Below are 12503 nucleotides of genomic sequence, written 5' to 3' on the forward strand. Positions count from 1 at the left end.
GCACTTACATTGACTTCTGTCGAAAACATCAAAACTTTGGAGGATGCGGGCATCGATCCCGCTACCTCTCGCATGCTAAGCGAGCGCTCTACCATTTGAGCTAATCCCCCGGATGAGTGCAATATCGCCTGTACAATATAAGACGTTGCCGCTGTTGTGTTATATTTCAAGCATTGCCTGTATTGGTGTGAGTAGTACGGTGGTTCGACATTCATATCCGAAATTGTAGATCCATGTTCTTTCTACATGGATGTTTCTGACTGATCTACGAAATAAATATAACAATACAATTCATTTTACCACTGCAACACATTGTGTGGAACAATACTGCCCTCTACAGTCGTTGAATGGAAATGCATTGTCTTTTCTGGGCCCTATTTTTTTATTTTATTTTTTTACCTTTATTTAACCAGGCAAGTCAGTTAAGAACAAATTCTTATTTTCAATGACGGCCACTAGGCTACCCTGCCGCCCCTATCATTGACAGTCGGGCCCATAGTGCAGTGGTTCCCAACTAGGGGTACTAGAAATGCTGGGGGTACTTTGCCATAGGCCTACTGGTAAAATGCAAATGAGGGGGTACTTCAGGGGTACTCCGGGCAGAGCAAAATCCAGTTGGTGGTACAGTAACCAAAAAAGGTTGGGATTCACTGCCATAGGGGGCCAAGTGGGGCCCCGCCCTTCTACGGTTTTCTGTGCACACAATCTTGTAGCTAAACAGAAATAAACAATAATATTAGAACAGCTTATTTCACAAACGTTTATTTAGTTACTAAAACTCAAAGAGATGAGAGTTATGCAAACAATGGTATGCTGTCAACGCTCGAGAGAGAATGCAGGTCAATTTCTATTGCAGATGGCTGTTTGCATTGTAAAGGCAGTAGTACAGGGGAAATGACTTATATTCCTTATGATGCTCATGACGACCAGCATCATTTTGAACTGGTCATAGACCCCTAACTAACTCTGTGTGTCCCAAATGGCACCCTATTCCCTATATGGCGCAGTGCTTTTGACCAGTAGTGCACAGCATACACGAAATAGGGTGCCATTTGGGACGTAACTCTGACTTCACTGTTCACTAAACTCAACCTGCAATTCCTAAGACTACAGCTGAGCAATATATTATAGCAAACCAAAAGTACAAACATAGCAAAATCAGCAGCAGAAACGTGATATGATCAAATCAAAGTAAATCATTTTTTTTCGGGCTCTTTTAAAGCTGAAATCCGCATATGGGAAAACAGCACCACTGTTCTCCTCCAGCACGTTTGTTATTGTTTTATTTATGAAAGGGAGGAGCATCCAGCATCGTGGAGAAAAAAAAAACAGTGTTCGTTGTTTGAAGTAACTTCTTTTTGGCATTTTTGTATATATCGCAAACAGACGTGTCAGTTTCACCATTATGGATTCCAGCTTCAAAGAACACATTTTTACAGTTAAATGTAAAAAAATATTTTACTGCCATAATGTCAGCCTACATAGTACCTCAGGTATTGTTAATACCAAATGAAGTTCAAACTCACTATACATAATAAATACCATGGCATTTAAACCAGACACTTCTGACTGAAGACAAAATCTACACATAAAATAGTTGACAAATATATTGCCCATTATTCACTGTCAATTTATAACATCCTCATGCTCAGATACAGCTAATCAAGAATGAGTACAGTCAAAGAGCATTGATCATATCCTATGCCCTAAATGATCACTTTTTATGTGTTTTCCCTTGATGTTACCACATGCCATCAACTAAAGGAAAAAGCTTCTTAAGCTATTTCACTGCCATCAGCACAAATGACAGCATTGTTTAATATTCATACATTTTGCATCAATTGTTCGACTATTTGTTAAATCAAATCAGTAAATAAGAAAGTATTGACAAATGAAATACAATTTGTTGTCATAGACCATTTTGTTAGAGTCTAAGTATGACTCTTGTGGTAATGGGTAACCTGTCATACAGTAACATGCACAAGGTGCTTTCTATACTCTGGAACAAACCCAAAATGAGGTTTCAAAAAAGCACGAGTCAAACCAAAAAACAAACTAACAAATGCATTCTGACAACTACCTCATTTCAAAACCATTCCTTTAAATTAAATAAAAAATCATATTTACAACTCTGAATGAATTGTGTAGGCCTAACATCCCCATTAATATCACATTGGTTTTGTTCATTTCTCTGTGTTATACTATGTGCCATGCTGGAACGACTAGGATATGTTCTGTTATTGTTGCCTCTACTGTGTCATTGGGGTGGGGGGAGGGAGGAGTAGCTTAGGACACTGAGAAGTAGAGGTGTATGTACAGTAGATAGCCCAGGGGAAGGGGGGAGACAAACATATATAAATATGAAGAGAGAGGAAGAGAGGAAAAGAGAGAGAGAACAGGGACAGGATAGAGGTATTTATAGTGTGCAAAAAGAAGGACAAAGGAGAGAGAGAGAGAGAGAGAGAGAGAGAGAGAGAGAGACAGAGAGAGAGAGAGAGAGAGAAACAGAGAGAGGGACAAAGGAGAGAGGCAGAGAGAGGGTGAATATGGATGGAGAGTTTAGACGAGGGAGAGGGGGGATATGGACAGAAGGTATAACAGGCTCAGTATTCATCCTGGTCCAAGTGGGCCTGTTCATCAATCTCGTCATCATCTGGTGCAGCAAAGCCATCCTGAAACACAAAACACAGATATCATCAGATTTACAGTGTATGTTGATGATAACCCACAACCCCTAATATTTGATACATGAGAGGGGATAGATCCAATTAAGGATAGCTCAGGGCTACACGTAGAATATTGTAGCATCTCTAGTTAAAAAAAAGAAGCCTATTCTTTATTCAGTTTCAGTGTTGTGACCAATGATGTACAGGTATATGAACACAATGAATTATGCTGTATATGTCTGGGTTGTGACGGGTACCTCTGTGGCGTAGAGAATGTCCATGATCCTGGAGAGGTGAGGGTTGGTGTCACTCTCGTGTTCTTGACAGATCAGCTCAATGTCTCTCAGCTTACTGAAGTAGAAATCTCTTTCCTTCTCTAGTCCGTCCACTGTCAACTTCAGCTCCATCAACTACACAGACAAGAAAAGCTTGTGTCAAACACATGGGGAAAAAAACAGGTCGATGTACAGTGCCTTCGGAAAGTGTTCAGACCCCGTGACATTTTTCCACAATTTGTTACGTAAAAGCCTTATTGTAAAATGTATTAAATTGTTTTTTTCCCCCCTCATCAATCTACACACAATACCCTATAATGATAAAGAAAACTGAATAAAAAAAACTGAAATATCAGATTTACATAAGTATTCAGACCCTTTACTCAGTACTTTGTTGAAGCACCTTTGGTAGCGATTACAGCCTCAAGTCTTCTTGGATATGAGCCTACAAGCTTGGCACACCTGTATTTGGGGAGTTTCTCCAGTTCTTCTCTGCAGATCCTCTCAAGCTCTGTCAGGTTGGATGGGGAGCATCGCTGCACAGCTATTTTCAGGTCTCTCCAGAGATGTTCGATTGGGTTCACCTCGCTGACCAAGGTCCTTCTCCCCCGATTGGTCAGTTTGGCCGGGCGGCCAGCTCTAGCAAGAGACTTAAGTTGTTCCAAACTTCTTCCATTTAAGAATGGAGGCGGCCACTGTGTCCTTGGGGACCTTCAATGCTGCAGAAATGTTTTGGTGCCCCTCCTCAAATCTGTGCCTCGACACAATCCTGTCTCGGAGCTCTACGGTCAATTCCTTTGACCTCATGGCTTGGTTTTTGCTCTGACACGCATAAGGTATTTCTGTTTTTTATTTGTAATAAATTTGCAAAAATTCTAAAAACATGTTTTTTCTTTGTCATTATGGGGTATTGTGTGTAGATTGATGAGGGGGAAAAAACAATTTAATCCATTTTAGAATAAGGCTGTAACGTAACAAAATGTGAAAAAAAGTCAAGGGGTCTGAACACTTTCCAAATACTCACTGAGTACTACAAACTTATGTTAGTTACATGCTTACTATACTTGACCTAAACTTACATTTTGTTTCCTAATATGCATGAAATATACCTTTTTATTCTCCTATTTTTTGTGTAAGTCACAACTGAGTCAAAAATTAGGATACAAACTCTAGTGTGAACTTACACTCACACTTCACATTACAAAGACCAGAGCATGGATGTAGCCTACAGCCTAGTCTCAGGGCTAAGCATGACTCTACTTGCAGTAAATAAAACCTGATAACGGAGGTGAAACTAACACAGGATACCGTCATTCGTATTGAATACTATCAATACCACATTAGTATGGCCCAAGAGTTTACTTCTCCAATGTAGAGTAAGGCCTCCTTACCCTCCCTGGGACTCTACCTGTTGATTCAGCTCCATGAGTTCCCCGTCGCTGCCCCCGTTCCGCGCCAGAGCCGGGGTCTTCCTCACATGCACGGTGGTGTTCAGCACCCTCTGGGGCGCGGGCATTATCTTGGGCACTGTGGGCGACATCCTCTGAGGGCCTGGAATGATCAGATGGTGTTAGGGCTCTATTCGTTTTGTAAAGCTGAAGCGTTACCGATTGTGCGGTAGAAATGTAAAGGTCATTTCCGATTGAGCCGACATCTGGAGCATATGCAGTTTACCGTGAATGCAGTCTCCGCTAAACGCAGAAGCATTGCCTTTAAATTTCAACCAGGCTGCAACGCTGAACTTCCGTGGTACTGATTGCGTACCGAGTACTGATTGGAGTCCTTAGTGTTGCAGTGCAGGTTTACTGTTAGAAAATTTAGGCCTGGATTCAATCCAATGCGCGTTATTGAGCAGCGCACTATAAACAGACTCTTAAAGGTAATTTACAGTGAACGCGATCTACGCAAACTTCGGGGGAGAAGGCCTTTAAAGGGCACATTGAGGGCTCTCTAGTGCTCTGCTCTGTAAATGCGCCTTGGATTGAAACCCAGCCATACTCACAGAAAATGTCAACAAAATACTATTCAACTAATATTTGTAAACTAAAAGTAGTAGAAATAGTAGTAAATACTAGCAAACATAGTAAACAAATGCTCGTTGTTTGTCACCCCATGCGATCAAAGCCATGGATACTACTGCTATAGTGTTTCAACGAGAACCCATGTTGTAAGCATAGCAAAATGTTGCGCCAGTAGTGTCGGTAGGAACCGATGCTGATTTATTTTCAACCTTAATACCAAAAGACGATGCACAAAAAAAGCTGTTTTTACACATTGCATGTCTAAGTTCATGGCTTAAAACATCTCTGTTAGTACAAAGGGTCCCAAAGAGGGGTTATTATCAATTCGCTCAATATAGAATAACTGGAACAATTTTATTTATAAATTGGAAAAGAATGTATTAGTGTTCAAAGGGTACTGTGAAGATCACAAGAATACCGACACTGACTCCCAGCGCTACCTTTCCTTGGCTGTTTCTAAAACGCTAGCCTGTGAAATGACCATCCCAGAGATCTCATCCAGTGGAACATGCACAAACAGACCAGTTGCTTGCAGAGCGCTGTGCGTGTTTTGAGCCATCCAAAGCTCAATCAGCGAGCCAATCCCATTCAGAAGAGATATAACCATTGTTTTGGGGTTACCTGGAGGACCATGAGTTCTCTTTGGTCTGTGGGAAAAGTGATCACCTGGATTGGGGGCGGGAGCCATGTCTTGCCCCTGTCTGGCTTGTAGAGGGTCGTACTCCTTCCCATCATAGTTGGCGTCGAAGAACTTCTTGAACCACTGCACGAACTCAAAGTTGTCCTGGAACTTTCCTTTTACGAGCTTCTCGACAGGAATTATCTGTAGGAATGAGAATAAACATTTGAAAGCTTTTTGAGAGATGAAAATCTAGAGGCTGGCTGAAGTCACAAAGGAATGAATCAAGGGAAAATGGGTACGATAAACCACTGTTTCAGACACAAATCATTTTTGTTATGATGATACGTTCCTTCATAAAGTATTCATACCCCTTGACTTATTCCACATTTGGTTGTGTTACAGCCTGACTTCAAAATGGATTAAGGGCTCTATTGAGTCTGCATCGCGGATGTTCAGCTTTACAGCGTAACTGAAATTTAAAGGCAATGTTCCCACTTTTAGCGGAGACTGTATTCACGGTAACTGCTGCATATGTCGGCTAAATCGGAAATGACCTTTACAGTTCTATTGTGGAAACTGTAACACTTCAGCTTTACAGGTTGACTAGAGCCCTAAATAGATGCATTTTTCACCCATCTACACACAATACCCCATGTTCCACTCAGGAACATTGAATGTTGTCTTGGTAAGCAACTCTAGTGTAAATTTGGCCTTGTGTTTAAGGTTATTGTCCTGCTGAAAGGTGCATTTGTCTCCCAGTGTCTGTTGGAAAGCAAACTGAGACTTGTTTTCCTCTAGGATTTTGCCTGTGATTAGTTCTATTCTGTTTATTTTTATCCTAAAAAACACTTCCCAGTCCTTGCCAATGACAAGCATACCCATAACATGATGCAGCCACCACCTGCTTGGAAATACGAGTGGAACTCAGTGATGTGTTGTGTTGGATATGCCCCAAACATAACTTGCCCCCAAAATAGCTTTGAATTCAGAATATAAAGTTAATTTCTTTGCTACATTTCACTTGCATGTTTTGGAATATTTGTATTCTGTACAGGCTTCCTTATTTTATTGTGAAGTAACTGCAATGTTATTGATCCATCCTGAGTTTTCTCCTATCACAGCATTTAAACTCGGTTTTAAAGTCACCATTGGCCTCATGGTGAAACGCCTGAGCAGTTTTCTTCCTCTCTGGCAACTGAGTTAAGAAGGACGCCTTTATCTTTGTAGTGACTGGGTGTATAGATACACCTTCCAAAGGGTAATTCATATCTTTACCATGCTCAAAGGGATATATATATATTTTTACCCATCTACTGATATGTGCCCTTCTTTGCAAGGCATTGGAAAACCTCCCTGGACTTTATGGTTTAATTTGTGTTTGAAATTCATAGCTTGACTGAGAGACTTTACAGATAATTGAATGTGTGGAGTACAGAGATGAGATAGTCACTCGAAAATCATGTTAAACACTATTATTGCAGACAGAGAGTAAGTCCATGCAAATTATTATGTGACTTGTTAAGCAAATTTTTACTCCTGAACTTATTTAGGTTTGCCATAACAAAGGGGTTGAAGACTTATTCACTCAAGACATTTCATTTGTAAAAATTTCTAAAAACATAATTCCACTTTGACATTACGGGGAATTCTGTGTAGGCCAGTGACACAAAATCAAAATGTTATCAATTTTAAATTCAGGCTGTAACACAACAAAATGTGGGAAAAGTCAAGGGGTGTGAATACGTTCTGATTTGTAATGTTTTATAGATGAAGACAAATAGACAATAGTCTGACTTTGTCGACTCCCATCCTCTTGAAGGCAGCCTGGAGAACTTTGAAGTTGTGTATGAACTCATGTTCCAACTTGGCCTGGAACTTAACCTTCTTTAGCAGGACACAGCCTGGGAACAGCATGTCCATGAACTGACAGTACGCTGCACCTAGAAGGTAAACAAAAGGAGAAAAAGTGCATACTGGTATAAGACAACACAATTCAAATCTCATCTCCACTCATTATTTGAATGGGTTTGGTGAGGACTTGAGGTCCATCCCAGCAGGTAAAACTGGTTGAAAGGATGCCATGATTATAACCAAACTATAACCAGTGTAATGATGTCATTTCAACCAGATTTTCCCAAAGGGATAGGGAAAGGACCCATTCATTTACATTATTTTGGAGACGATAGAACGACTCGTATGTTCTCTAGGTGGAGATAAGGAACCCGAAAATAGAGAACTTTGGAGGCACAACGCAATCACAAGTCAGGAATGGAGACCTACCCGAGCAGAGCTGTTCTATCTTGGTGTAGGTGAGGTGTAGGGAATCGTTGAGCCAGGCCAGCATGTCATGTCTGCTCAGGGTGTCACAGGACACAGACGTGGCGTGCACATTCACTGCCATCTTCTATACCCAAGGAAAGAAAATACATCACAAGAATTAGACATTCACTGCCACACTTTATACATGAAGAAAAAGACATCCCAATTTGACATTCACTGCCACACTTTATTACATGAAGAAAAAGACATCCCAATTTGACATACACTGCCAAACAAAAAAACATGGCAAAGATGTTAAACTGGGCTGCGTTTGAGAAAACTCCATAGCATACCCATAGCAGTGCTGCAAAACATAAAAGGACTTTTGTGGTTCAAAATAGAAGGACTTCAGGGATCTATTGTAAAGAATTCAAGGAATTCATACTTTGTTAGACAAGAGACCATGAGGGTTCCTCACAGGGTCACAAAACATCAGCAATGAGGGCTTTGTTCCAAATTTTGCTCTGACATGGTCTACACTACAGCCTTGACTACAGGTATGTATTTGTTTCACTACAAAACATGAATGTAAATAGAAACTAATGTATGCCTAATGTTAAAGTGAACACTATACCGTCTGGGCTGGTTTGATGTTTGCAGGAGTGATTTATTTTTAACATTTAATCTTCTGTTGTCACAATAATCCTCTCAGTTAAGACAGAATTTCCTAGTACTTGATTTCCTAGCAGCACAGACAGACAGCAACATCTTAAATGCATTAACAACAATCGCTCTTATTACCACGGAGAAATCACTAGCACTGATGACACTGATAATAACCAATCAGATTTTTTTTTCTTCTCGTGGCTATCACCTGACCCAGGATCTGTGGATACGTGCAGAGGAGATGGCCATGTGTTTGACATATGTATGATCTGATCAAAATAAATAACATAGACTAGTATCATCACCTTTTTGGAAATGAAAAACAAAAGGCATTAGCCAACGTAACGAGTCGCATGTAGAAAGGTTAGACTTACACTGTACATATTTGTATGACGTTTAAATTATGGGAGTATAATTTATTCATATTAATGAATGATCAGTCTGTGCCGGCAGAGGAGAATGGCCTAGCTCTTTTCCCATTCCTGCCCTTGCTCTCAGAAACATTATAAATGATTGCATAGCGATATACAATACTTGCACCTCCGAGGAGCGTGCATTGAATAGCACTAGCCTGCCTATCTGTCAAAATCCCAGGTGGCAGCACAATTAGGTAGGCTAATTGTAGCCTATTACGGACAGTAGGCCTACTCCACCTCTGTTAACTGTTTTATAGAGGGCTGTATGTAAAAGGGTTATTAAACACCTGGGTTTATAACACAATCATGATTATTCTACTGTAATAAAAGCCCAATTACAAGCAACCATAAACACCACAGACACTACCGTGGGAGGAGTCAATTTTATTCTCGTCTCTAAATCCTATTCTATTCTAGGCCTTTACAGAACGGTGCGCAATCTCACTCTATATAAGGTTCACAAAATATATTAATTTATTCGGTATTTATACGCAGTAAATTGATCATGTATAGCATGCTCAGAGAAGAATACATTTGCCCTATTTGTATTAGGTGTAAAGAAACAAAACCCTGCAATGTTACAGTTGCTATCCAAGGAGCCGGGCCCCCTCTGCAGGCCTCTCGGAGTAGAGGGCTGTCACTGTAAACGAAATATAATCACTGAATGGATAAGAGGCACCATATTATGCCATAAAAATGCAAAAGGCACGCATAAAATGTCTAATTTGCTAAGGCAAATGCAGTGTTTGGGTAAAACATGCATTACTCACTGTATTCCGAGAGCTATCTTTCTCTGTTGTTATTTCGCTGGCAGTTTTCCTATGCTCCAATCCTCCGCTGTAGCTGTTGCCAGAACTCCTGCGCCGTGCACTGGTTAGTAACGGCCCGCCCCCACTACTTCAACAGTGCTATCCGGGATATTTGGGACGTCCCTACCGTAAACCTCACTAACCCCATGGGTGAAGGTAAGGCGGTACGGTCCGGTACGGCGTCCCGCCAAAATAAATAGTGAGCCTGTCACAATAATAAAAACAAAATGTCAAGAAAACTGTAGGCTGTTACACCATTATTTATCATTACTGTGTGTCAGAGGGCGAAAGGATTTGAAAACGTGTGGTACGGCTGCAACCTGGCCCAATGTATTTCGTATTATTCTGTACGTAAATCCGAGAAACTAATGGTTACTTACATACATAGGCTAGGGGTTAGGGTTACATTTAAGTTTATGAGTTAGGTTAAAGGGCTTTAAGGTTAGGGTTATGGGAACGGTTTGCTAAAAGGTTTAGGGTTAAGGTTAGGGGAAGGGTTAGCTAACAAGCTTAAAGTTAGGATTAGGGGAAGGGTTCGCTAACATCCCAGCTAGCGTAACCAGTGTGAAATGGCTAGCTAGTTTGCAGGGTGCTCGCTACTAGGCTTTTGTGGAGCGATAGGTAACAATACTTTGTGGGTGTCAGTTGTTGATGTGTACAGAGGGTCCCTGGTTCCAGCCCAGGTAGGGGCGAGGAGAGGGACAGAAGCAATACTGTTATACTAGCAATGAGGAATTGGCCAAGAAGCGGCACTCTTCCGGGGGGCCGGAACTGAACATTCAAAATGAATGACTGCCCAGAATCAGCCCAAGTACATCGGGCCATTTCCGTCTACCGGAATTCAGCCAACTTTGCCGGCATCTTACCAGAATCCCACAGAAGTGGCACGATTCAAATTTAAATACATTTATACAAAATGACCCGATTTAGTAATTCAAAATATTACTATTACACATTTTATGCATACAAATTATACACATCCACCCCCCAAAAAAATGATCTCGGAGGAAACACCATACACCTGGTGACTGTGTCAGCATGCATGCGCCTGGCCCGCCACAAGAGTCACTACACCTGATGGGACAAGGACATGCCGGCCGGCCAAACCCTCCCCTAACTCGGACGATGCTGGGCCAATTGTGCATTGCCTCATGGGTCTCCCGGTCGCGGCCGGCACGGGTATCGAACTAGCATCTGTAGCAATGCAGTTTGCACTGTGATGCGGTGTCTCCCGAGTGTCCACTGTGCCACTCGGGAGGCTCCATCCACAAAGTTTTTAATGCTTATCAATTGCCTTGCACAAAGTATCAAAATACAACTTAAACATGACTATTAAATAATTTTATTTAAATGTTAATTGTATTTTTTGATCACAGAAACACTTAGAAAATATGGAAAAATAAATAAATAATGAAATGTTAATTATATAAAGCAGACTGTGTAATCTTCTGCCAGAGAGTAGCCCCAATCGGCCTGAGACCCAAGTAATACATTTGGGCCAGATAACTCACACCGGAATTGGCCCGAGCCCCAAGTAATACATTTGGGCCAGATAACTCACACCGGAATTGGCCCAAGCTCAATCTCCGCATCCTAGCCATAAGTAATACTGCCTAAGACGGCCCAGACTCGGGCCACATTACCTCGGCCGAGTCTGACTCTCAGCCAAGTGCCCCGACTCTCAGACGGAATCGGCCCAGATTCACTCTGCTAGCTGGGATGCTAAGTAGTTGCAAAGTAGTTTAAAGGCAGTAAGTAGTTGAAAAGTTGCTAATTAGCTAAAATGCTAAAGTTGTTCGTGATGAGATTAAAACGGGCAACCTTTGGGATGCTAGATCTTCGTTATACTCCCACCCATCCACCGCAACAATTTGGTTTTTGCCTTAATTAAGTAACCATCTGTTTTATGTAAATCCCAAATGTAACATATCATACTCATTTGTACTATGCTACGTCTAGTCTATGAGACCAGGCTGCAACCATACGCTCCAAAATGCGATGTGGTTCGACAAGAACACTGACATTTTACCAAGGCAGAGATGCACCGAGACTCACTCGGACACAGCAGTGGACGCATAAATTCTGGACTAATGGCAGTGGCCAAATGTCACCTTTTGGTGTTTTGTTTAAACGATGTTTAAACGTGCGTGGATAGCCTAGTAAAGGAGCCCTTTGAAGAGATTAGTTGTGTTTGTGCCTCTATAAAAAGGTAATACATTTTAAAAGTTAAATGACAAATCTTTACGACTAGGCTCACAGAGATCCTATTGAATTAGGCTAAAAGAGATTCATCGGCCGTGATTGGGAATCCCATAGGGCGTGTCGCACAATTGGCCCAGCGTCGTTTGGGTTTGTTCGGGGTAGGCCGTCATTGTAAATAAGAATGTGTTCTTAACTGACATGCCTAGTTAAATAAAGGTAAAAAATGAAATAAATACAAATGCACGTCCCAAGGAATCCCAGATAGCACGGACCCCACCACTACCGACGCTTCGTCTGCAACAATTCAGGAACTAATGCGCATGCGCGGGACTCCATGCTGTTAGAGGCGAGTCTATGGTAAATATATAAATAGGACTTTGACCTATTATAGTGAGTAGTCACTAGCCTACATGCTCTTAGTCCTCCATAGAGCTTTGCTAAAGACCGATGTGGTTATTGGGGTCGTTTTACTCATGTTATAGGCTATTACATGCTAAAGCAACACAATTGTACATACATTGCAATGTATTGAACCCCATTTGCCAAATACAGTATAGGCTATAGGGC

General features: G+C 41.3%; 1 protein-coding gene and 1 non-coding gene across 5 annotated transcripts; both read right to left on the reverse strand.

Annotated features, from left to right (window-relative positions):
* Nucleotides 1-37: 37 nt before the first annotated feature.
* trnaa-agc (transfer RNA alanine (anticodon AGC)) lies at nucleotides 38-110 on the reverse strand. Its single transcript has one exon. It is a non-coding gene; the product is annotated as a tRNA-Ala (tRNA).
* A 636-nt stretch (nucleotides 111-746) lies between these two features.
* LOC110497601 (microtubule-associated protein RP/EB family member 3) lies at nucleotides 747-10068 on the reverse strand. 4 transcript variants are annotated; one of them, XR_016488914.1, is made up of 7 exons: nucleotides 9696-9804; nucleotides 7865-7988; nucleotides 7379-7524; nucleotides 5629-5785; nucleotides 4333-4492; nucleotides 2924-3076; nucleotides 747-2672 (listed from the first exon to the last, which is right to left on the reverse strand). XR_016488914.1 is itself a non-coding variant. In XM_021573808.3 (7 exons), the coding sequence occupies exons 2-7, from the start codon at nucleotides 7983-7985 to the stop codon at nucleotides 2604-2606; spliced, it is 789 nt and encodes a 262-aa protein (XP_021429483.1). In that variant the 5' UTR covers nucleotides 7986-7988; nucleotides 9696-10068; the 3' UTR covers nucleotides 747-2603. The 4 variants fall into 4 exon arrangements, 2 of the variants coding, with proteins under 2 accessions (XP_021429483.1, XP_021429482.1); XR_016488913.1 differs by having other exon boundaries at nucleotides 5584-5785; XM_021573808.3 differs by having other exon boundaries at nucleotides 4350-4492; nucleotides 9696-10068.
* Nucleotides 10069-12503: the final 2435 nt, after the last annotated feature.

Source organism: Oncorhynchus mykiss, chromosome 19 (genome assembly GCF_057628025.1).
Source record: "Oncorhynchus mykiss isolate SJ-2025 chromosome 19, ASM5762802v1, whole genome shotgun sequence".
Lineage (NCBI taxonomy): Eukaryota > Metazoa > Chordata > Actinopteri > Salmoniformes > Salmonidae > Oncorhynchus > Oncorhynchus mykiss.